This window comes from Eumetopias jubatus, unplaced genomic scaffold, assembly GCF_037043125.1.
Source record: "Eumetopias jubatus isolate StellerSeaLion01/CBP00866 unplaced genomic scaffold, mEumJub1_p1.0 scaffold_8, whole genome shotgun sequence".
In the NCBI taxonomy this organism is placed as follows: Eukaryota; Metazoa; Chordata; class Mammalia; order Carnivora; family Otariidae; genus Eumetopias; species Eumetopias jubatus.
The window spans coordinates 34,130,986-34,152,689 of NW_028274814.1; the positions used below are offsets into that span (position 1 = coordinate 34,130,986).

General features: G+C 48.7%; 1 protein-coding gene across 6 annotated transcripts in view; it reads right to left on the minus strand.

Annotated features, from left to right (window-relative positions):
- WDR37 (WD repeat domain 37) overlaps window positions 1–21,704 on the minus strand; it is a 62,558-nt gene that overhangs the window by 15,718 nt on the left and 25,136 nt on the right. For 5 of the 6 annotated variants that reach the window (XM_028114724.2, XM_028114720.2, XM_028114723.2 and 2 more), the window contains exons 4-11: window positions 21,572–21,667; window positions 21,161–21,225; window positions 17,618–17,753; window positions 16,457–16,528; window positions 12,803–12,847; window positions 11,027–11,103; window positions 4,906–5,146; window positions 3,476–3,617 (exon numbers count right to left, since the gene is read on the minus strand). In XM_028114724.2, coding sequence (XP_027970525.1) covers window positions 3,476–3,617; window positions 4,906–5,146; window positions 11,027–11,103; window positions 12,803–12,847; window positions 16,457–16,528; window positions 17,618–17,753; window positions 21,161–21,225; window positions 21,572–21,667 — 874 coding nt within the window. The remainder of the gene's footprint in view (window positions 1–3,475; window positions 3,618–4,905; window positions 5,147–11,026; window positions 11,104–12,802; window positions 12,848–16,456; window positions 16,529–17,617; window positions 17,754–21,160; window positions 21,226–21,571; window positions 21,668–21,704) is intronic. The other variant, XM_028114719.2, reaches the window with a different exon arrangement.

Genomic DNA, 21,704 nt, shown 5'->3' on the forward strand with positions numbered 1-21,704 from the left:
AAGGAAAAAATCTCTCCCAGACCCCAGAAAAATCAAATTATAAAATTAGGCCAATAATCTTGAAACCTATACAGCTACATCTTGCCTTAAGAAAACCGAACACATTGGACACCTGGGTGGCTCAGTCGTTAAGCGTCTGCCTTCAGCTCAGGTCATGGTCCCAGGGTCCTGGGATCGAGTCCCGCATCGGGCTCCCTGATCTACAGAGAGCCTGCTTCTCCCTCTGCCTCTGCTCAACCCCCTGCTTGTGCTCTCTTCTTTCAAATAAACCTTAAAAAAAAAAAAAAGAAAGAAAAGAACAGAACAAGAAAACCCAACATGCAGAAATTCAAAATAACTGGACAACTAAGTAAATGACATTATAAAACATCAGATTCTAACATAACTTTACATAATATGTGATGAGTTCCTATAGATGAAAACATGCCCTAAGATAGTAGTTTTGCATAGTGTGTCCCACATCATCTCAAAGTGAAATATGTGGTCATGGATTTTTAAGAAACACTGCCTCTGCTTAAGCAAAGATCCACCAAAAGAACACTCCGCCTATAACTCTTCAGGTGACACCAACAAGTAAGGAATGGAAAAGCTCTTGTCGGAGCTGTGCTTTTCATGTTCAGAAAAGAAACGGGTTAAAAGAACTCAAGAAAATCACCCCAGGAAACCAAGTTACCTCCCAGGCTAGAAGACAGCTCGAGAGAGAACAGTGTGACTTATTTCCTACAGTGGTGAGCACTGATGGATGCCAGAGAGGCGGCCATGGGTCCGTGATGGCAGCCGTGGCCAGTGGGAAGAGACGGGTGCAGCAGGGGCATCTGTCAGAGGGACCAAAGGTTTGAGGGGAGGCAGGAGAGCCTAGTGTGTCTGAGAAGCCACACTCAGAACATCACAGGTGAGTGATTAAACTGAACACACAGTCAAAATCAGCCGCTCCTGTGCACTTAGTCGGGACTTAGGCTCCTGTGTTCTACAAGAAAGCATGCCCTTGGGTGGGCACATGCTGACATCACTTGCACACGTACCGTACGGCGTAGGATTTATTTGTCCCATGAGCTCAAACCTAGAGAGCCCCCACCAGAGACAAGAAAGCAACAGTTATTGACTAAGAGGCTCACCTAAACACCCTCTCCATGTCTCACCTCCTGCTCTTCCGAACTGCAATGATTCGCAGAGGCTTACGGCAATCAGAACACAGGAAGGTTGTTTAGTAGGGATCACGCAGGCTGCAGCCCCACCTGCTGACCATGCAGCGTGGGGTCTTACCAGGCAGGGGCCTCTCCACACTGTGGGAGCAGAGGCTCCCACCTGCACACAATCATGATGAGGGAACAGAGGACAGACTCGGGCTGCAGCCACAGGAAACAAGCCCCAGCTGGGCCCTGCCAATTCCCAAAGGCTTAAAAAAAGGTAAAACCTCCCCTTCTCTGAACCTTACCACGGGAAATCAGCGCCAAAGGGAGAACGTTTCCTTATCTTTGTAACTACACGTCAACGAACATGCTCATTCATCCTAATTCGGTTAAGAGAAAACGCACATGGTCTGATTAAGAGTGGTGCTTGTATAAATCTTCTGTGTTTGCTCAAAAGCCCACATGTCCTCAGCTATAGTGAACGGAAGCATCAACTTCTATCCTGGGGGATGCTGATGCAAGAGGCCCAGGGACAGACACAGGTCCACGCCCGCTCTACGGAACTCCTGATTCCGTGAGAGTAACAAGCCTTCATAATCAATTATGTTCCCTCATAATCATACCTCTTCAAAAACAGCCATTATTTCATATATCCACCAGCTGCAACACGACACCCCCAATCAGACATGCGAAACATGACACCACCTGCCCTATTCCCCTCAATTTCACCTATGCTTGAAACTCTTCAAAATAAAACACCGGGAAGAAGAGAAGCGCAGGCTCAGCGTAGGGCTGTGCGTGCAGGGGGCCCAGCTCACCTTACACACCAGTGACAGACAGCACAGGGCTCCTCCCGTCCTCCAGGCCCAGAGCAACCTCTCCCCAAATACAGATGACGGGCAGCTGCTCCTGGCCCCCTCGGCCCCACCGCTGCCCCCCCCGCATCGTCCAGGCGAGGCTCACTGGAAGCCGTTCCCTCCATGGCCAAGAGCAGAGCCCGCGGGACCGAAACCTGTGAAAGTAGGGGCATGGCAAGAGCCGCCCTACACACAGGTGGCAACACTGCCCTTGATCAACCACAGAGAACTAGCCATCTTCTGTTTCGGGGCTATGGTTATTCTAGTTGGTAGCAAAAAATCACGATTCAATAACCGTGGAAACTCTCAGAACACACCGAGATTTCAACCACCAACACTGCAGCACACCTCAGATGCAAGACACCACTTCTTTTCCAATCTCAAGCTTCTTAAAAAGCTCTGTCCCAGTTCCCTTGCGAACATTTCATTAATCCTGAACATGAAATCTTAGCGTTCTAACACATAAAACAGACTCATTTACTGCATCATACGAAAGAATGAAGAAAACCCGTATTTTCAAGCAGCCAAATAAGCAAGTGTTCATTCATTAAGACGTGTTTACTGAGCATGCGGGAGCTTTTCTGGACATGCAGAAGCTCAAGCAGGACACACACGGCCATGGAGAAACAGGCACAGTCCGGTCCTGAGGGGCAGCGTGCAGGGACAATAGTGGCATGGGAACAGGTGACAAGACAGTCAGGAGGTAGGACTCGTGGAATGGATGGGGCACAGTGGGGAACTAGGGACATCTGTCAGACGAGTAACCGAACAGAGGCCCATGTAATTTGTCAGGAATGGTCAGGCCAGGAGAAAAGTTTTTGGAAGGAAATAAGAGCTCTGTTAAGACACAGTTATGCCTGAGCTGCCCAAGAGATGGCCAAGCAGAGGGAGGCACTACAAGATGAAGGCCGGGGTGTGTGCATGTGTGAGAGAGAGTGTGTGTGCACACGTGTGAGCATGAGTGTTGTGTGAGAGTGAGACAGTGTGAGTGTGATAGTGTGTGTGCGTGTGTGGTAGTGTGAGTGTGTGCATGTGTGACAGTCTGAGTGTGCATGTGTGATAGTGTTTGTGCATGTGAGAGATTGTGTGTGACAGTGTGTGCATGTGTGTGTGAGAGCACATGTGCATTTGTGTGTGAGTGTGTGAGAGCGCATGTGCGTGCGTGTGTGTGTCTGGGTGAGTGTGTCTCTTCCCCAGCTCTGGCTGGGCCCTCTCAGCAGAGGACATGAGTGTCACCAACCCTAGTGTATTTCCTGATCTCCCCCACTGCCCCATTCTACCCCCATCCAATTCCTTGTGGGAACTTCAGTGACTTTGTCTTCTAAGTTCTTGCAAATATACAAATGGAGCTAAACGTTTAGGAAAAGAACAGCCATTTGGGAAGACAGTGGAGCTGGAAATTAAGGTAAGAATTAAGTTTTAATATCCACCCGGCAAAACCTTTTTCACGAATAGTTAAAGAAAGATCTCTAAATGACTGTGACTCACTCCGTATGGCCCTGGAAGACATTCACGGAGTGGATGGAAGGGTCCCTGAAATCCCAAAGACGGAAAGTCGTGTCCCGGGAGGAGGTCACCACAAGCCGCTGGGTGGGGTGTGTGCAACAGTGCGTTAGCTCCTGGTCATGCCCTACAACCAAAGATGACAAAAATGCAAGATCATCCACCTGCAGGTACAGTTAGAGTGATGTTTTCTTAAGAACACAAGAATCAAACAAGTCTTTATGGTCTCTACTGCTAATTTTGTAAACGTGAATAGAGGCAGGAAAAAGTAAGAAATCACTTAAAAATAGCATGTGAGCTCACGGTGGGATTGGTTTTCCCTCAGGAACTGGAAGTCCTTTCATTCATGCATTTAAAAGGGTCAGGAAAAGGAGTGTGAGTGTAACCCACTTCCTGATCCTGACAGTTAGAAGGTCTGGCAAATCTCTTTAGCAGGCTAAGTGTGTGAACAGATTAAGTCTTAATTCTTCACTTCCAGAATAACTTCTAATAATATGATATGCGGAGCCCTTAGTAAAATACAATCTTTAACACTCAATGAGGAAATTCACTTACTGACAAATTTGCAAAAACATCTGAGGTGGGCTTAATTCTAAGATGTCCCGGTGACCCCCATCCCTGGTATACACACCCTGGATGATACCTTCCCTTGAGTTTGGGCAGAACCTGTAAATGTGACGAGATATCACTCCGGTAAGCTCGGTACATTAAAAGGCAAAACAGATTTTGCAGATGTAACTAAGACCTCCAAATCAGGTGGCTTTAAGTTAATCAAAAGAAACTGTCCTGGGTGGGCTGATCTAATCAGGCGGGCCCTTTAGAAGAGATGTTCTCCAGGAAGCTGGAGAGACAGCAAACACCTATGTGGGGAAACACCTCTAGAGGGGGCCACGAGGGACCTGAGGGCACCCTCTGGATGCTAAGAGCAGTCCCCAGCTGACAGCAAGAAAATAAGGACCTCAGCCATACGGGGACCTCAGCCATGGGCCACAACAAAATGAATCCTTCCAACAACGGTAAGTAGGAGGGCGGACTCTAACCCTCAGATGAAATCATAGCCCCAGGCAGCAAACACCACTTCACCCACGAGGGCCAGCGAGCATATGCCCAGAACTCCTGACCCAGGGAAACCATGACGTTATAAATTCTTGTTATCTTAAGACACTAATTTTCTGGAAATTGGCTACAAAGCAATAGGGAGCTTTTCAAATATCTAGATATAAAGTGCTACAATTAAATCCCCTAAAGACAGAACAAATTTAGCTAACAAACAGTTCTATAATTCAGAAAGAATCCTTGAAAAATCACAACCTGAGTACCATGGGAACTGAACAAGAGGGAATTGGCAAGGTAAGATGTAAACACATGCACATCAATCAAAAAACACAACTGGAAAATGCAAATGTTTAAAGTACCTGTCAGAGAGTGCACAAGTTCTGCCGTCTCCACGTCGAACAGATTTGCCGTTCTGTCCCAGGAGGCCGTCACCGCCTGCTTCCCCCCAACCAGCCAGTCAGCAGCTATGACCACTCCCTGGTGGCTCTTAAGAGATGTCAGTGGCACCCGGATGGTAGGACAGTCACTGGACACGTCTGCGTCCACATCAGGCTCATCTTTATCAGAACACTCTACTTCGTCTTCGCCACAGATCTGCTGCTGATGGTGAGAGCAGAGAAGAAATTCCCTGGGAATCTTGCGTCTTTTCTGACACGGCTACACAATCAGACTGTTGTCATTTGTCTGTCTAGGACTCGATCCTCATTATGACCACTACCAGCACAGTATCTGGTATTTAACTGGAGCTCACAATTTATCAATTGTATGATTATCTACTTGGCTAAAAACCACGACCAAGTATAAGAAAAAAAACTAAGGCCACTATGACATCAAATGAGCTACCGTCCACTTCCACTAACCAAAATATGGCAAATAAAATGATTTTGAGTTTTCACCATGTATTAATAGAAATGTAGTAATATGTAACTGAAAGTCAGTAATTTATCACAATAAGAAAAGAAACATTTCAATTCTCAGGAGCTACTTAGAATCCCGTTGCTATAGGAATAGATACAAGAGTTCACCTATTTTCCTATAGTATGAATGAGGTCTTTCGTCAAAAGTTAAAATAAAAGCATAAAAGGCTTCGGCTCTTAAAAAAAATGTTTATCTACTCCTTCAACGAATCTTTATCCGGCCCTTACACACTGCCAGGCCACATGCCGGTCTCAGAGCAGAGGAGAGAGAGAACCACTGTCTGACACGGACAACCAGAACAACGGACAGGCCGGTGTGGACAGCGCTGGAGCCAGGGACCGACAACATCCTCGTGTCACAGAGCTTACACGCTAGCAAGGAAGACAGACCACACACACGGGCATGCATGCACGCATTGCCCACACACTAGTATGGAAGTATATAATATACCATTAATCACACACACTAGTGTTAAAGACAGGGCACAGAGAACTATGTCCCACATACACGCACACGGTATAGAGATACAGGTCACATGTGAACATCACATAGGAACATAGGTCAAGGATATATGTCACATGGACACACAAGGGGGGTACAGGTCACACATACACACACGCAGTATAAAGATATGTCACACACACACAGTCAGGCAGTAATAAGCATTAATAAGGAAAATAAAGCAGATGAAGGGATGGACAGTCATAAAAGCTGCTCTTTTATACAGAATTATCCGGAAAAGACTCTGCTAAAGTAACATTTGAGGTGGGACATGAAGAAAACAAGAGAGGAAGGCACACAGACATTTCGGGGAACAGCACCCCCAGACGAGGGAATAGCAGACGCAAAAGCCCCACGACAGGAGCAGACTGCGCTGCACCAACAAGGTCACGGGGGCAGAGGGGCAGAGGTGAAACGACAGGCGCACAGCTCACACGGGTCCGGATGTGACCCAACCAACAAGACTCAAGAGAAAGGAAGTGGGAGAAACACAGGTGTTAACAGAGGATCAGAGCATCAAATGTAAGTAAGGAGTCCAAGGGCTGACTGAGCTGGGCAGCGTGGAGGGGATGCCGATGAGCACAGCCCCACGCAGCAGGGACACACAGCCGAGCCAACGGGAGGTACTCAGAGCATGAAAGGCCCAAGGTCTGTGGAGGAACACCGGGCGTAAGGATGGATGCCGCTGTGCCAGGTCTGAGCACTGCCTACGAGGATCCGGACAAAAGGCAGGCAGGGAGGTGGAAATCCTTGAGGAGTGTGGCAGTGGCCAACTGAGGCAGCATGCCGGGAGCGCACAGCTCGGGGCGCTCACAGGTCAAGTGCAGGAAGCTGAGGGAGAGCCTGGTGGAACCGCAGGAGGGACTTCTCCAGGGAGACAGGGACTCACAACCCCGCAGTGAAGTCAGACCTCCAGGGAGACAGGGACTCACAACCCCGCAGTGAAGTCAGACCTCCAGGGAGACAGGGACTCACAACCCCGCAGTGAAGTCAGACCTCCAGGGAGACAGGGACTCACAACCCCGCAGTGAAGTCAGACCTCCGGGGAGACAGGGACTCACAACCCCGCAGTGAAGTCAGACCTCCAGGGAGACAGGGACTCACAACCCCACAGTGAAGTCAGACATACGTAATTATGCAGAGTTGCCGCAAAGACTACGAAGCAAGATGCAAGGCACTCTGAGTCAGGCGGGTGGTCTGTGCGGAGCAGCATCAGGAGGGTGGAGAGCACCCAGGAAAAAGGCCGAGCGGACCCATGGAGAGGGAGGTACAGCAAGAGCGCCCCGTCGGGGCTGGAGCCGGGGAGAGCCACCAACTAAGGACTAGGGGCTGGCAAAGGGCTAGCCAAGGTGACAAGTGCAACTCCACAAAGACCACTCCTGACATTGTGCAGACACAATACAATGTGAGCAGCCAGGCCTGAGCCAGGGAGACTAATTAGTTAGGGGTGGGCACCAGACATGAAGACAGCTTGGGGTGAACACAGCACCCGCCCCTCAGCATGAAGACAGGTCCCAGAAGTGTACTGTTTTCAAGGTGAAAGGACCCTGACTGGTATCCACTTCCAGACAGGAGGAGCAACACGGTCACTACAAATCCCGCATGCGGATGCCCCAACTCAGGGCTTTCCTCCAGGAAACACCAGCCCCTGGGCCACAGGGCTTCTCAGCTCCCACGGCTGCTCCTGAGGAGCTTCCCGACCTCACTGCCCCCAGCAGGCAGGGGTGGTCTGGACGGTGCCTCGGGCAGGTGCAGAAGAGGGGTGCTGGGTGGGGCCACGGCTCAACAGACATCTCTGGGTTGATGTTACAGAAGGGGTATCCCGGGGACAAAAAGAAGTGCATCCAAGCATCACATAAGAATCGGCAGCAGTAAGCTGTCAGAGTAGTGGAAACGGTGGAAGAGGAAGACAGGAAGGGAAAGAAGAGACACGTCGAAGATAATCCCAAACATCCCGAGAGTTTTGTTCAGTTACCCAGACCCGCAGCAGTGCACCTACTGGGCTCCTCCCCAAGTATGTGGAAGGAAAGGTAACACGTAAGCATGAACGCAAGGATGTCCTCAGCGCAGGTCCAGGGGAGAGACCTCGGGTCTCAGAAGAGTGGCCTGGAGCTCCCACTTTAGAAAGGTCTAGCTATCAGGATCCATGTTGGAAAGGTGACAGAACCTTTACAGAAGTCATTTTCCCAAACTACACAAGGAACTAAAAGATATCTTAAAATGCAAATGTGCTAAATCCTATTCATGAATAATTATAAGATCTTTTAACACTAACGTGACAAAAGGCAGGGGATGGAGGGTGAGAACTGCTCATGTGTTAGTGTCTTAGGGACGATCTGTTTAAGCTGAACCGCCTTCACTGTCAGCAGCACTGGAACTGAACGTCCAGCACTGCCAAGTCCACACCAAGTATCTCTTGAGCACCAGCAGCCCCAGAACTGAGGAAGCCCTGATTCACTCACTGAAATCGGGGCTCCCGGGCAGGAAGGGCCCCTGCGAGCTGCTTAGGTAACTCGCTTCAATTTTTACTTTCCAAAGAGGAAAATTAAGCCACTCACTAGGTTAAATTAGTTAGTCAACATCACACAACTGGTGGTACATGGTGACTTAACAGATAATCTAGAACTGTTTCCACTACACCACGCAAATATTTCTTTATCAGTGTGGTGGATGCCAAGTGAAATTCGCTGGTCCAAATTAAAAAGAAAACATACAGGGGCGCCTGGGTGGCTCAGTCGTTAAGCGTCTGCCTTCAGCTCAGGTCATGATCCTGGAGTCCTGGGATCAAGCCCCACGTCGGGCTCTGCACTCAGCAGGGAGTCTGCCTCTCCCCCGGCCCTGCTCTCAGGCTCTCTCCCTCCCTCTCTCTCAAATATAAAATCTTTTTAAGAAAAGAAGATAAAACATCTGTCTAAAAGCTGTACTGATGAAAATGAACAAAATCTTAGCAGATGAGAGTTTTGTTTTCACATGCAGGAGAACTGTTAAGAAAACCTGAGCCAAGACCAGCCAGCAAAAGCTTATGACGACTAGCGGCAGGGTTTGTGCTGGGTGGGGCTACAGAAGGCAGGCCGTGCCAACCCTTCCGACCCCTCTGACCCCTCCATGGCCGGGCTGCTGGGGCGGCTCTGGTCACTGATGGACACAGGCTTAGCTCCATTCGGAAGGTGCTCTCCTGGATTACCCCCAAAACCTGAGGCAGCCCAAGGCAAGCAAAATCATAAAGAAAAAAAGAAAGTCGATTTAATACTGTAAATAATCCGTTCAGTTTTTGTAACTTAAGTACTGGAAATATGTCTTCCTCTGCCAAAACTGGCATGTTTCTTATTTTGTTTCGGGCTCCCTGCTCCGCGGGAGGCCTGCTTCTCCCTCTCCCGCTCCCCCTGCTTGTGTTCCCTCTCTCGCTGTGTCTCTCTCTGTCAAATAAATAAATAAATAAAACTTTCAAAAAAAAAAAAAAGAAAAAGAAAACAAATCCATACAGTGTTAACACCTTCTCTGAACTTTCTGAGCGTGAACCCTCGCCTCCCCTCTGCCCTGTCCTCTGTCAGCACTACTTCCTGAGTGAATTCCCACAGCAGGTGACAGTCTGGTTATTCCACAAGGGAAAAACATGTTAAGACAAAAGACACAACGTGCTCAATTAAAAATGAACTGTTCAGGGCGCCTGGGTGGCTCAGTCGGTGAAGCGTCTGCCTTTGGCTCAGGTCATGATCTCAGCGTCCTGGGACCGAGCCCCGTGGGCTGGGGGGGGGGGGGGTGCCTGCTGAGCAGGGAGTCTGCTTCTCCCTCTCCGGCTGACCCTCCCCCTGCTCTTGCACACGCTCTCTGACAAATGAATAAACTCTTTAAAAAAAGAATTGTTCAGACCTCTTCACTAAAGAAAACTCTTACTCATCACTGGAATGTATTAATTACTTAATATATCTTCAAAGAAACCGATGTTTAAGCTGCTTTAAAAAAAGAAATAGGGGCACCTGGATGGCTCAGTCAGTTGAGCGTCCAACTCTTGATTTCTACTCAGGTCATGATCTCAGGGTCGTGGGATCGAGCCCCACGTCAGGGTCCCTGCTCAGGGGGGAATCTGCTTGAGATACTCTCTCCCCCCACTCATGCTCTCTTTCTGTCTCTCTCAAAATAAATAAATCTTTTAAAATAATTAGAACAAAATAAAAAAAGCAACCACGGAATGTTCAAAGGTGGAAGCACCCCAAGCGCAGGGTGACTGCCGTCCTCCTGAAAGCTACAGCCAGAGTGCACACCATGCTCCAGCTGCGCTCAGCTGCCCGGCGCGGGCCCCCACCCGCGTGCGCAACATAGGGACAGGCTAACCACTCGTGAACCCCAGATGGCAGAACACTGCCCTGCAGAGGAAGCTAGGGAAGTGGTCTCTGCAAGACAGTAAACACAGGGTGCTGGGCTAGGGGAACCGCTGCATCTGACAGGACAAAGGTCATCGAAGGCTCTGTGGTTTAAACCCACCCACCATTCCTCTCCATATGCAACCTCCCGTTACCTGCGTTAAAACTTCACCCACGTGATAATGACACACACTGTTTACCTTACATGAAAGACATGTTGTCTAAAATACACGAAATATTTAGAAATAGGACGGAATCGTACAATTTTTAAACATTAATGGCCAATGGAAAGGGGGGTGAGAACAAACCACACACACACAAAGGAAGGCACTGTCTTGGTCTGTTCGGGCTGCCAGAACAAAACACCAAGACTGGGTGGCCACAATCAAGGTGTGGCCTTCCTGGCTTGTCACAACATACTCCCATGGCCTCTCCTGGGCACACGCAGGGAGAGGAAACACCGATCCTCTGGGATCAGGCCCCAGCCTCAGGACCTTATTACTTCCATAGAGGCCCACCTCCAAATACAGTCACACTGGGAGGTGAGGGCTTCAAACTATGGGATGCGGGGGGCAAGGGGAGGGGTCACATACATCCAGTCTGTAAGACATTATAAATTTATCCTAAACTTTGCAAATGTCCAGAACCCTACCAACATACCCCATGTCGCGCTTTCAGGGTAAGTAAAGGTGCTGCTTACAGTAGTGTCGGCAATGGGCTGGGGTGTCGGCAGCTGAACGGCATAACTCCAAATGTGGGCAGTCTGATCTCCAGAAGCTGAGGACAGAAATTAGGGCACAATTACCCGAAGTGCACACCATGTGTAAAATGTGCTTTCTGCTAGGCTCTGTAACTCAGTGATCCTGAGCTACATCTGAGACTGCATGATACTACCGACAACAGGCTAAATGTATATAATTAAGACAGTGGTTAAAAATATCCCCCCTTTCATTTTAGGGTAAAAAGTTGTAAGAAATTTACAAACAGATTTTATTCTCCATCTAACTAACCTAAGTAAACTGGAACCCAACTACACTTCAGCTTATGACCACAGTAGTTTCGAGATATTTTAGAAAAGCGAGTCTCACACAAACGTGTGCTCTCTTCCACTCCACACTGATGGGCTCACAACCTGCCGGGCCCCCACTGAGTACTGAGACCTTACTTTCACGAGCCAAGTGTGCAAAGTGCTGCTCAGACTGGAGACCGGAAAGAGAAAGGACAGTGAAGGGCACACACGGGCACACACCGGCCCACAGATGTGCCAGACGGAGGACCTGCCTGAACCCACTTCTCTCTGTGGCTGCAGAAGTTCCCCAAAGCGGCCACACGTGGACTGTGGCACATTTCTTGTGGTGTCAAGCGAGTTCATGGCCTGACCTGCGAGCTCGCTTAGCATCGGCCCACGTGACCCTCTCCAGCCCACTACATGCTCTGCTTCAGCTTCCATCAGCCCTTATGAGAATGTCTTGATTTCCTCCCTGCCCCACCTCTGGTTGTCACTGGTCTCCCTCCACCCTCCCTCTTCACAGTCACACACCAAACCATTTCACAAGGTGTAAAGCTCTCCAATTGTTTATTCAGGCATCAACTAGCTACTGTGGTCAAGGCCTGTTCACACAGAAGGCTCTCAAATTGACTTTCCCACCATACGCTGCTCACATGGAAAAGCACCTGATTAACCCCATTTTCATCCTCTCAGGGTAGCAAAATCTGGCCTACAGGCCAAAGCCAGGCAACAACCCACTGTGAGAATAAGGCTTACTGCCCACAGCCATGGCCGCTCACCTGGGCACCCCCTCTGCTGCTTTCACACTAACACAGAGCTAAGAAGTTGTGACACGGACCATGGGGCCCTCAAAAATGAGAACATTTACTTCTGATCCTTCACAAGAAAGCTCACTGACCTCCACTCACCAAACGTTTATCCTTCAAGATTACTGTCAGGGTCCCCAAAAATCAGGTGTCAGATGATTTTACAGGAAGACTCCTCCGTCCAACATAAAATTATGGCAAACCCATGCTACCAGGGCCCAGGAGCGCTCCCCAGAAAGAAGTAAAAACACTGGCCCTGCAGAGCGCCATGACCTGGGGCTATTTCCGCGTCTCTGCTTCAGGTGCATGCAGGATTAGGAACTTGCCAGCAGTGACAGGGCAGGAGAAAAGCAAGGTCAGTCTTCTGAGAAATACCACAGTGTGAGCGGGAAGGCCAGTGACCACCACGTGCTCTGTAAGGCAACCTCACGGTGGGTCACCTGCAATCTCACACGAGAGTCAAGCTCATCTAACTCACAATCCACTATGGTTTAAAAAGGTTCTATTTGACCTGTTTTTCCTTCTCCATTCCTCGAGTATTGCATAAAATGGCTACCAATGACCATCTGACTTTCGTATGAGGCACGGACAAGAAAGGGATGACTACAGCTATTTCAAAATTATCAATAATTTTGTTCAATAAAGAAAAAAATCAACATACCAGTAAGAGCCAACTGCTCAGACGGATGAAACTTTATAGAATTTACTGCAAAATAAAAATATTACAAAAACAGGTTTAAAATAACATATCAACAATATTTATCAAAGCTACAGCACAAACTACAAGGTGACTTTAAAAGTTAAAAGAACTATAAGAGTTCAATATTAGATCCTCCCATATAATTAAGCTATGAGTAAACATATAAGAGACTAGAGATACATGAAAACACAATTATCAACTATCACACTGCCAAAGTATAGGACACACGGAAAAAAAATATAAATAATCTACTTCTTTTTATAGATAAGGAAGCCACCTAGAGTTAAAAGTAAGTCGGGACAGAAATGAAAACACTTATGACAACAGACAGAGACAGAATATAGCAGGGACGTGGCTGACTGCCCAGCCCATCAGGCAAAAGGCCACCCTGCCTCCTGTCCCGTTCCAGGAGACCCCAGGAACGGACAAAGCTGGCAGGCGCCTGCCAGCTTGGGAAGAGTCAGGATCAGTGTGGACAGCTGTGGCAATCTGCCCAAGTCTTCCCAGGTGGTGCTCCTTTGCTGGGATGAGGGAGCAGGAGAGAAGAGCAGCCCTCCCCTCGTCCCGACAGTTTAGCGATGAGACGGCAGCGGGAGTGTGCCGAGACTGGAACCCAGTTGCTGGAACCTCCCTGCCTGCCACCGAGCTCTCCCAGGAGGAATGAAAGGAGCGGCTTCCAGGCACCCCAACACAGAGCTGACCTGGGTCCGGGCACGTGGGGCAGCCAGCCCTCACACCCACACAGGGAAGACACGCACGGCGTGCACAGAATACACAGGAAGTTTCAGCAAACTTCAGCAAGTGCCTTCAGGATGATTCTGTCAGCTATGCCACTGGAATTCTGTTTTTCCTTTTTTTTTTTTAAGATTTTATTTATTTATTTGACAGAGAGAGAGAGACAGGAGAGAGAGAACACAAGCAGGGGGAGTGGGAGAGGGAGAAGCAGGCTTCCCGCTGAGCAGGGAGCCCGACGTGGGGCTCGATCCCAGGACCCTGGGATCATGACCTGAGCCGAAGGCAGACACCCAACGACTGAGCCACCCAGGCGCCCCTGGAATTCTGTTTTTCTGAGGAACCGGAAAATGCTAGAAGATGCTTTCACTATTAACTCTAGACGACAGAAAATGTGGGAAGAACTCGTGGAAAACAACCTCCTTAAAAACAGCAAACCATAAATAATGCCTACAATAAACATAACACTCCCAGTGCCAAGGAGCAACTGGTAAGACCAGCGGCCACTTTGCACCCTGATGTCTGTGTGACCTTGAGCACCTTCCTAGTGACACAGGGAGCATGGACACCATGTTTCTACAGGCTCCGTGAGATGTGAAAGAATGCACGCTGAGTGCTCGGCCAAGAATCTGGCATACAGTGGGTGCTTAATGACTGCTCACAGCCACAGTGCTGGCTAACTGTCAGCAGTGTTTGCACAGGTCTAATAAAGTGAAAACTGAGCACTGATCTTACCCAAGGGACAGTGCCACAACTGCACCAGAGGCGAGCTCAGGTGCCACCAGCAGAGGGCGGGCTGCAGCGACACCATCCCCCCGCCAGAGTCAGCGCACTGTGGCTAATGCAGAAAAGGACGGCGAGCCCCGCGAGCACCCTAAAGACATGCAGCAGCCCCCAACATGCAGCTAACTCAACACACAGTGGCCACAGAGGGAGCAGAAAGGGAGAGGACACCAGAGACAAACGGTCTTCACGACGAGCTTCGAAGACACCTCATCTATTGTTTGTGGGCCTAACTCTAACACAAACGTGAAAGAGAACAAGACATGGGAGAAAGCACCATCTCCTGCACAGCAGGCCTGACTCGGGAGGGCTCCAGCAGGGGCAGCTGCAACGCTCAGCATGGGACCCTTGAGGCAGAGGGGCCAATGCACAGGAGGGCGCTTGGTCAGGTGATACGAGAGGAACGAGCCAGGACAGAGACATGTTAAACCACCTGTGGTGAGTCACATGGATGAGAAATCCCGGGGTGGGGCGGAGCAGGGTTAAACGGACCTTCACCATGTCATCAGAGCACCACATAGTGGGTAAAGCAAAAGCCAGGACACAAGCCCTACACAGATGGCGCCCGGAGGACAGCACCCTCGGGAGAAGGGAAGGCCAGACACGCGAGCGCCCCAACTCCCGTCACCCAGCCTCACCACACCCAGGGCAGCGCCGCACCCCACACGCTGGCCGCAGGACGTGGAAGGAACACACGCAGGGCAGCCCACGAAGAGCAGGGCATCGAAGCCATCTGGCAGCATGGGAGGCTCTAGGGAAGGGACGAGAGCCACAACAAAGGAACAGAGACGCTTGTCGAGTCTGGCCATGGGAGCAGACGGTCATCCCGTGGCCAGACCACAGGGGTGGAGCGAGGGGATGGATTTGGAATAGACACAGAAACCAGACCAAATAAAAATAAGGCAACCGCAAGGAGGGCACGTACATGAGCAGCTGTGAACAATACCCATGTGGCCATACTGAGATTTGAGTAAGAACCGCACTGTAGCTACTTGCAAGGACAAGAGTGGAGAGTAACCTATGTGGCAAGGGAGTGGGTCCTCACTGCCTCTGTAAGAATCACTTGTCTAAGACTCAAAACCTCAGAAATAATAAAATAGGCTATTTGGGAAAATGGGAGAAAAAAGCAGAATACATAAAGCTGTTAAAAGGGGCTTCACTTTTGGGGAAGTGAAATGGAGTACGAAGGAGAGGCAGGAGCCTGCAGTAACATTTTATACAGACTGCTAACACCCTCTTAATTTTTAGGCGATGTGTACGAGTTTCACCGTATCAATGTTCTTCAACGAATAAATGCGCAGTGGGGAAACAAAGGCTCAGCACACGTTCACCTGAGAACGTCTGCAAAGCCGTGAGCGTCGACCCCGCCCGCCCAGACACCCCCTGTGGAGGCAGAGCTGCATGCGGAGGGGTGTGAGGAGGCAGCAGGGACCCCCGAGGGAACGAGACCTGGAGAGAGGGAAGAGTGTGGGTCACAGCCCAGACAGGACAACAGACGTGCCCCCACCGGGCGACGTCTGCAGGTGGGGCACACGCGGCCACGGACGCAGAAGGCAGGCGCCACCTGCACGTGTCCACGAAGGGGAGGGCTGTGGCGGTGGCTGGCGAGGGGAGAGGGAGCCGGGAGGCGACCTGACAGACGGGAGCGGACAGTAGGCCAGAAAGAAGGAACCACCAAGGGCACCCGGAAGGAAGTGGGCGAGATGCGGTCAGAACACAAGGTGCAGGCATGGGGGCAGCTCAGGGGGCAGGGCAGAGCTGCTGCAACCGCCGTGCATTACCTGCAGGGAGGAAGCCCGGGGACGGACGGCAGCCCTCCCTGGGCCCTACTACATGCAAAGCAACATCACCCTGAAAGGGAACCTCTGAAATGAATACACAGTCTTTGACAAAAGTAGACATTTCAGTTCCAAATTTGCTGACATGCGGCTTTCTAGGCAACGGTAAAAGAAACAGACAATTCCTACTCGCATGCTCTTCCCCGACAAGGCTCCCGCTGCGCAGGCAGCATCGCTCTGACCGCCCACGAGTGCCCGTGGGCCCCACAGCCAGATCAGCACACCTCCCATCAGAAGACACCACCCACCCTGTGGTGCTCACCTGACCCCACGTGGCCCGAGTACTTGACGAGGCACCTCCCCGTCTCTATACTCCACAGCAGAGCCGTGTGATCTGCAAGATCCAAAAAACAAGAGTAACTGACCCATAACCAATTTTATGGTCTTTTTAACATAAGTGAGAAGTTATATTATCACTAGTGTCTCTGCAACTCTATACTACTCTGTAATTCAACTGACCAAAGAAAACATTTCCCAGAAGACAGAAGCTGGTGACCTGTCCGAGGTCAGGGAAGTGGCAAACGGAAACCCAGAGACTTGGACCCTCAACGTACTGTCACAAGGACTGCACCTCCCCCGAGTCCTTAAGTGACAGCTCCATTGTTTTGTTGAATTAACACTTTCCAAAGCATCACGCAGCACTGAAATGCAAATTCAAATCCAGTTACAAGTATTTGAGATACAAATATTCCTTTGGACCTTTCCTCTTACATAACAGGAAAATCCTTTCTTTTCTTTCTAATTGTAATTTCCAGAACACGCTGGGGAGCTTATGTGTGAATATAATTTCAAACAAGAAAGAGAATTTTCTTCATGGGTCTAACTGCTGCAACATTTTCCACTTCTACTTCAAAAAGTAGAACCTAGTAACATCTCGCAGGCTGGTAAAGTCATTTTCAACAAGTGAGCACCATTTTTAACTTTAGCAATTTTTATCTGAAAGGGTATTAGGTTATGCACCTTGGATGGCTTTCAAAAACTATCTTTTCTTTAATGAGAAAAAAAGGCTCTCGGACGCCTGCGCCAGGAGTCCCACAGGCAAACAGGGCCACCAGTGGTCCAGCTTCCACCTAAACCCTAGAGCAACGGGCCCGCTTCAGAGACCACAAGGCCCCTCCCTCAGCTATACATCAATTCAGGCAGATATGCGCTCGACCGTGACTAACAAGAAAGCCAGTCAAAAAAATACCTAGTCTGTGTAACAGACACGCTCCCTCATGCTGCCGTGAACAGTGATGGCGGATGCAGCTGCCTGACCCCAGAGCCAGCGTCCGCCCACCCGACACCACGTCACGGCGGCAAGGCCCAACAGGGCACGGCAGCGCTGACTGCTTTGGTGACGGTGATGCTCGGCCTCCGGTCCGCCACCGACACTGGCAGGGCCGTCGCGCCCGGCAAGCAGAGGGGCTCGCTGCAGACTCACCAGCAGACGCGGTGCCCAGCACCACGGGCTGTGTCCTCGCCACACTGACGTCCCAGATACCATCCCTGTGGCCAATGTACTCCTTCACGAGCTGGCACACGGCCCTCGACGTGGTGGTCTTGAAGCTGGAGACGATCTAAAACCATGACGGGAAGGAGTATTATAGACAATTTACTGGCTGAATGTTTTTAGGTTTAAAAAGGTACAACAGAAAAAGAGGTCTTGAACTGCATGAGTCCCTGAGCAGGATATTTAAAGCATTAAGGGAACACAACATAAGGGCAAACAGCAGCATCCCTCCAGCCGGACGTCACAAAGTAAGAACGAAGGCCACCCTAAGGCCTCGAAAGACCCCCCCCCCAACCCCCTGCAAAGCACGTGTGTCCTCCCATGGAGAGAAGGGTCTGTCTACACGCTGCAAGTCTCTTCCACAAATCCAAGCCATCAAATTTCCAAATTCTCTTAAAAAAAAAGAGCAACCAGGACATGAAAGTCAGGAGAGTATACCCACACCCTTAAAACCACTTTTATTATTGGGGAACCTTCATTTTTTTCCCATTTTTGGTCATTTACACCAACCACGTGTTATCAGGAGGCAAAGAGCCCAAGGTGGGGAGGAGTCCAAAGACGACACTTCCACCGGGTGAGGTCTGTCCAGCACTGTTTACTGAGCGCGTGCTTGGTGCCGGCGCTGCACTAGGAGACACACACAGAGCGCGGCAGGCCCCGGGCGGCTCACAGTCTGACGGAGACAGACAGGAGAACCACAGAGGTGTGCACGAGGGTGAGGCACCGTCCCATACGATACACACAGCAAACAAATCCCACTTTCTCGTACAAGGAAAAACAGAAGTGCATGAGAAAGAAACTAATGAAACACAACTCTTCAGAGTTTGGTTTTTAAACTGTTCTCAGACAGAACAACTTTTCAGCTTTTAAGCAAATCAGAATAATGGAGATTAATCAGATTAATGAAACTATAAAATCAAGTGAAAAAGAAAACTTGGTGTTAAACAGCTATTTCAAACACTGATTTAGCAAAGCCCTGAAAATGAATCTAAGTTCATTCTTAGAATAAAGACATTACAACACAATCTACTGTTACATCAATTTGGGTGTGAACATTCAAACTGTCCTCTGACGCCGAGAATGACTAAAACATGTTTAACAAAGACAGGCTCTTTTGGAAGAAATACATCTGACTCGGTTTGAATTTTACAAAAGGACTTGCTCAAACACAAACCCGTCATCTTCTTTTTCCCTCTGAAAGCTCCTATCCCACCCAAACTAGCGAAACCGTCCCTCCATGACAAGGAAAAGTGCTTTGGCTGGCCTAAGGTGCCAATCGGATGTTCAATAACGTAACACGTAGGACAGAATGGAGCTGGAGAACGTGCAAAGCCTACCCCACAGTTAAGTGTGAAGCCTCCTGCCATTTCTAACACAGACGTTGTTGTCCGGAGACATGAGCTACTGAAGCCACGCTCCTCGCCAACCCCACCCAGACAGGAAGAACAGAAGGTCACTGCTCAAGACTCATGCCAACCCCGATTCCAGTGGGATTTTGCAAGTGGACAATATGCAATTTATGAATATTGTAACAAATCATTTCACGTGTTGCTTCCAACTGCCCACTACACTTTGAATACCTATTAACTCTCTGTTCTTAAAAATCCTGACTCCATCGCAACAGCAAAGAGGCCCCACAAAAGACTCGATCTTGCAGAGTGAACATTCATGACAGAAAAGCAGAACGAAGTGACAAAGTGATGCTTACGCCTATCAACCTAATTATGGTTTTAATTAAGATACAATCTCAAGTACTTCAACAAAATCAGAGAGGGGTTCTTCACAGTGAGAGATAGTCATCTTTATAAAAACATGTGTGAACATTTCACAAGTTTCTCTAGAGTGACTGCCAGTTAGACGGGCATGCCTCCAGCCCTGGACAGACATGAGCGATCCATCCTCAGGCCCCCAAGTCTTCTGGTCTGCTGAGAGCACGTGGGTGCACCAAGCACCAAGCACACTAGTTGCTGTCAGGGCTGAGTGAGGAGGCAGGTAATGCTGCCTTCAAGCTCACTACCTCCTTGTTGAACACACACTTAGTGCTACCACCAAGAATACACACACTGCAGCATGGATCAGAATATACTCTGGTATCGGAGTCTTTCTTCAGTTTTCAGCTAACATCTTACAACATTATTCTTTAATGCACACAATAAAGATCATTAATTACATGTTTCTTATACACAGAGATTAATTTGTGGATCTAAAATGACTGGGGCTTTAAATATATTTAAATACATTTTTTTTTAAGCCAAGTATTATAGTACATATCCTTCCCTTGGCCCAAATCTTGTTTTTCATTATTGCTAGTAAGGGACAACTTTATACACTCCTTTCACCTACTTCAGAAAAGCTCTGAAGGTTTCCAAATTCTAAGACTGTATGTTGAATATGTATGCTGTACCCACTGCAATAAACAATATAAGTCAAGATAATAAAACGAGAAGTTAGGTGAGGAAGAACATAATCTTACAATACATTTTGACAGGTTTAAAGTTGTTTAAACTTAAAAACTAGTAAGTATAAGCTAGATAATACATAATAAAAAAATTTTTAAATGAACCACTTATACTGTAGAGTTATCAAAGAAAACAGAAGAAAAGGGAATCAATATTCATATTTTTTAATAACAAACAAGTACTAAGAATTTTCAAATGAGCAGAAGTAGCCATAAGACTGAATCTGCTCTATTAATCGTAGTTAACCTCGCTGTGGATGCCATGCTCAGTAACTTCAAGCTCCCTGGAAAAGCTGGAAATACAGAAAGTTAACAAGAACTCTTTATGCTGTCATCGCACACCACAAATGCCAGCTTTTCCCTCAGGTTCAGCAAAAGAAATGTCCATTTATTACAGCTAGATAATTAATTTAACTTTTGTACATTCAAAATACTCCGAAGTAAAGATGTACACGAAATCATTTTAAAATATTACCTTACAGCAATCCTCCCTCCCAGATAAACTTACTCCCAAACGATTAAATCCTTGCCACTTTAAGAAGGTCAGAACAAGATAATTTTAAAAAAACAAGATACCACCACCGTCCTTACGAGCCTTGGAGACAGACCTTCACTTCTGCACGATCCTTAGAAAATGAGAGAGAAGAGGAGGCTAAACAGGAAAACGTGACTGTGGCCCAGACTGCTTCTCACCAGCCCCATTCTCCAAACTCAGAGCCTCTGCATCAAGCCACAGAACAATACAAACTGTCTCTTCCCTCAAAAAAGACAATCTATTTACTCACGCACAACATTGGACTCTCAGGAAGGACCCGGGCAGAGGAGCATCTAGGTGTCCAGAGGCTGTGGCCACTTAACATACCTACGATATTCCCTGCAAAAATCCAATTTCTCTACACAGCAGAAGTTCCTCTTTGTCTGTTACACATTTCTAACTGGAAAATATGCAGCTTCAGGTACACATCTGCACACCTCAAATACCACAGGAGCGGCCCAAGAGCCAGCGCCCGGCATACCTTGCTGGTGGAGGCCTTGTAAGTGGTCTTCAGCTTCTGTGAAAGCTGGCTGGTGCTGTGGCTGGCTGCAGAGACAAAGAAGCAACAGTCAGGAACGCTGTACAACCACAGGGCCACAGAATATTCGTCAGAGTAGGGACAGACTGGGGACAGCAAACCCCATCTGTCATCCCACACAGGAAGACAGTTACCCGCGAGGGCCTGTCCACGCGGTCGTGTGGGCCAGAGCACGGTTACAACAGGAAGCCAAGCTTCCTGGTGCTTCCTCCTTTTCTCTACGCCCATGCTGATTACATGCCCCGAGTCCTGCCCACTGCACAAAGCCCATCAATCCACATCCTTCACTAAAGTCCAAACTCCCCCCCAACACAGAATGTGCAGGGCAATCCTTTTATGAGTGTTCACCCTTACCTTTCGTTTTGAGCTGGCCTTTACTCAGTTCCGCCCCATCGATCGCTTGTCCTTCAGCAGCTAAACGTTCGTTAAGAGTCTCGATTTCCCTACGCACTGGGAATAAAAGTTTTTTTCAGAAAGGTAACACATG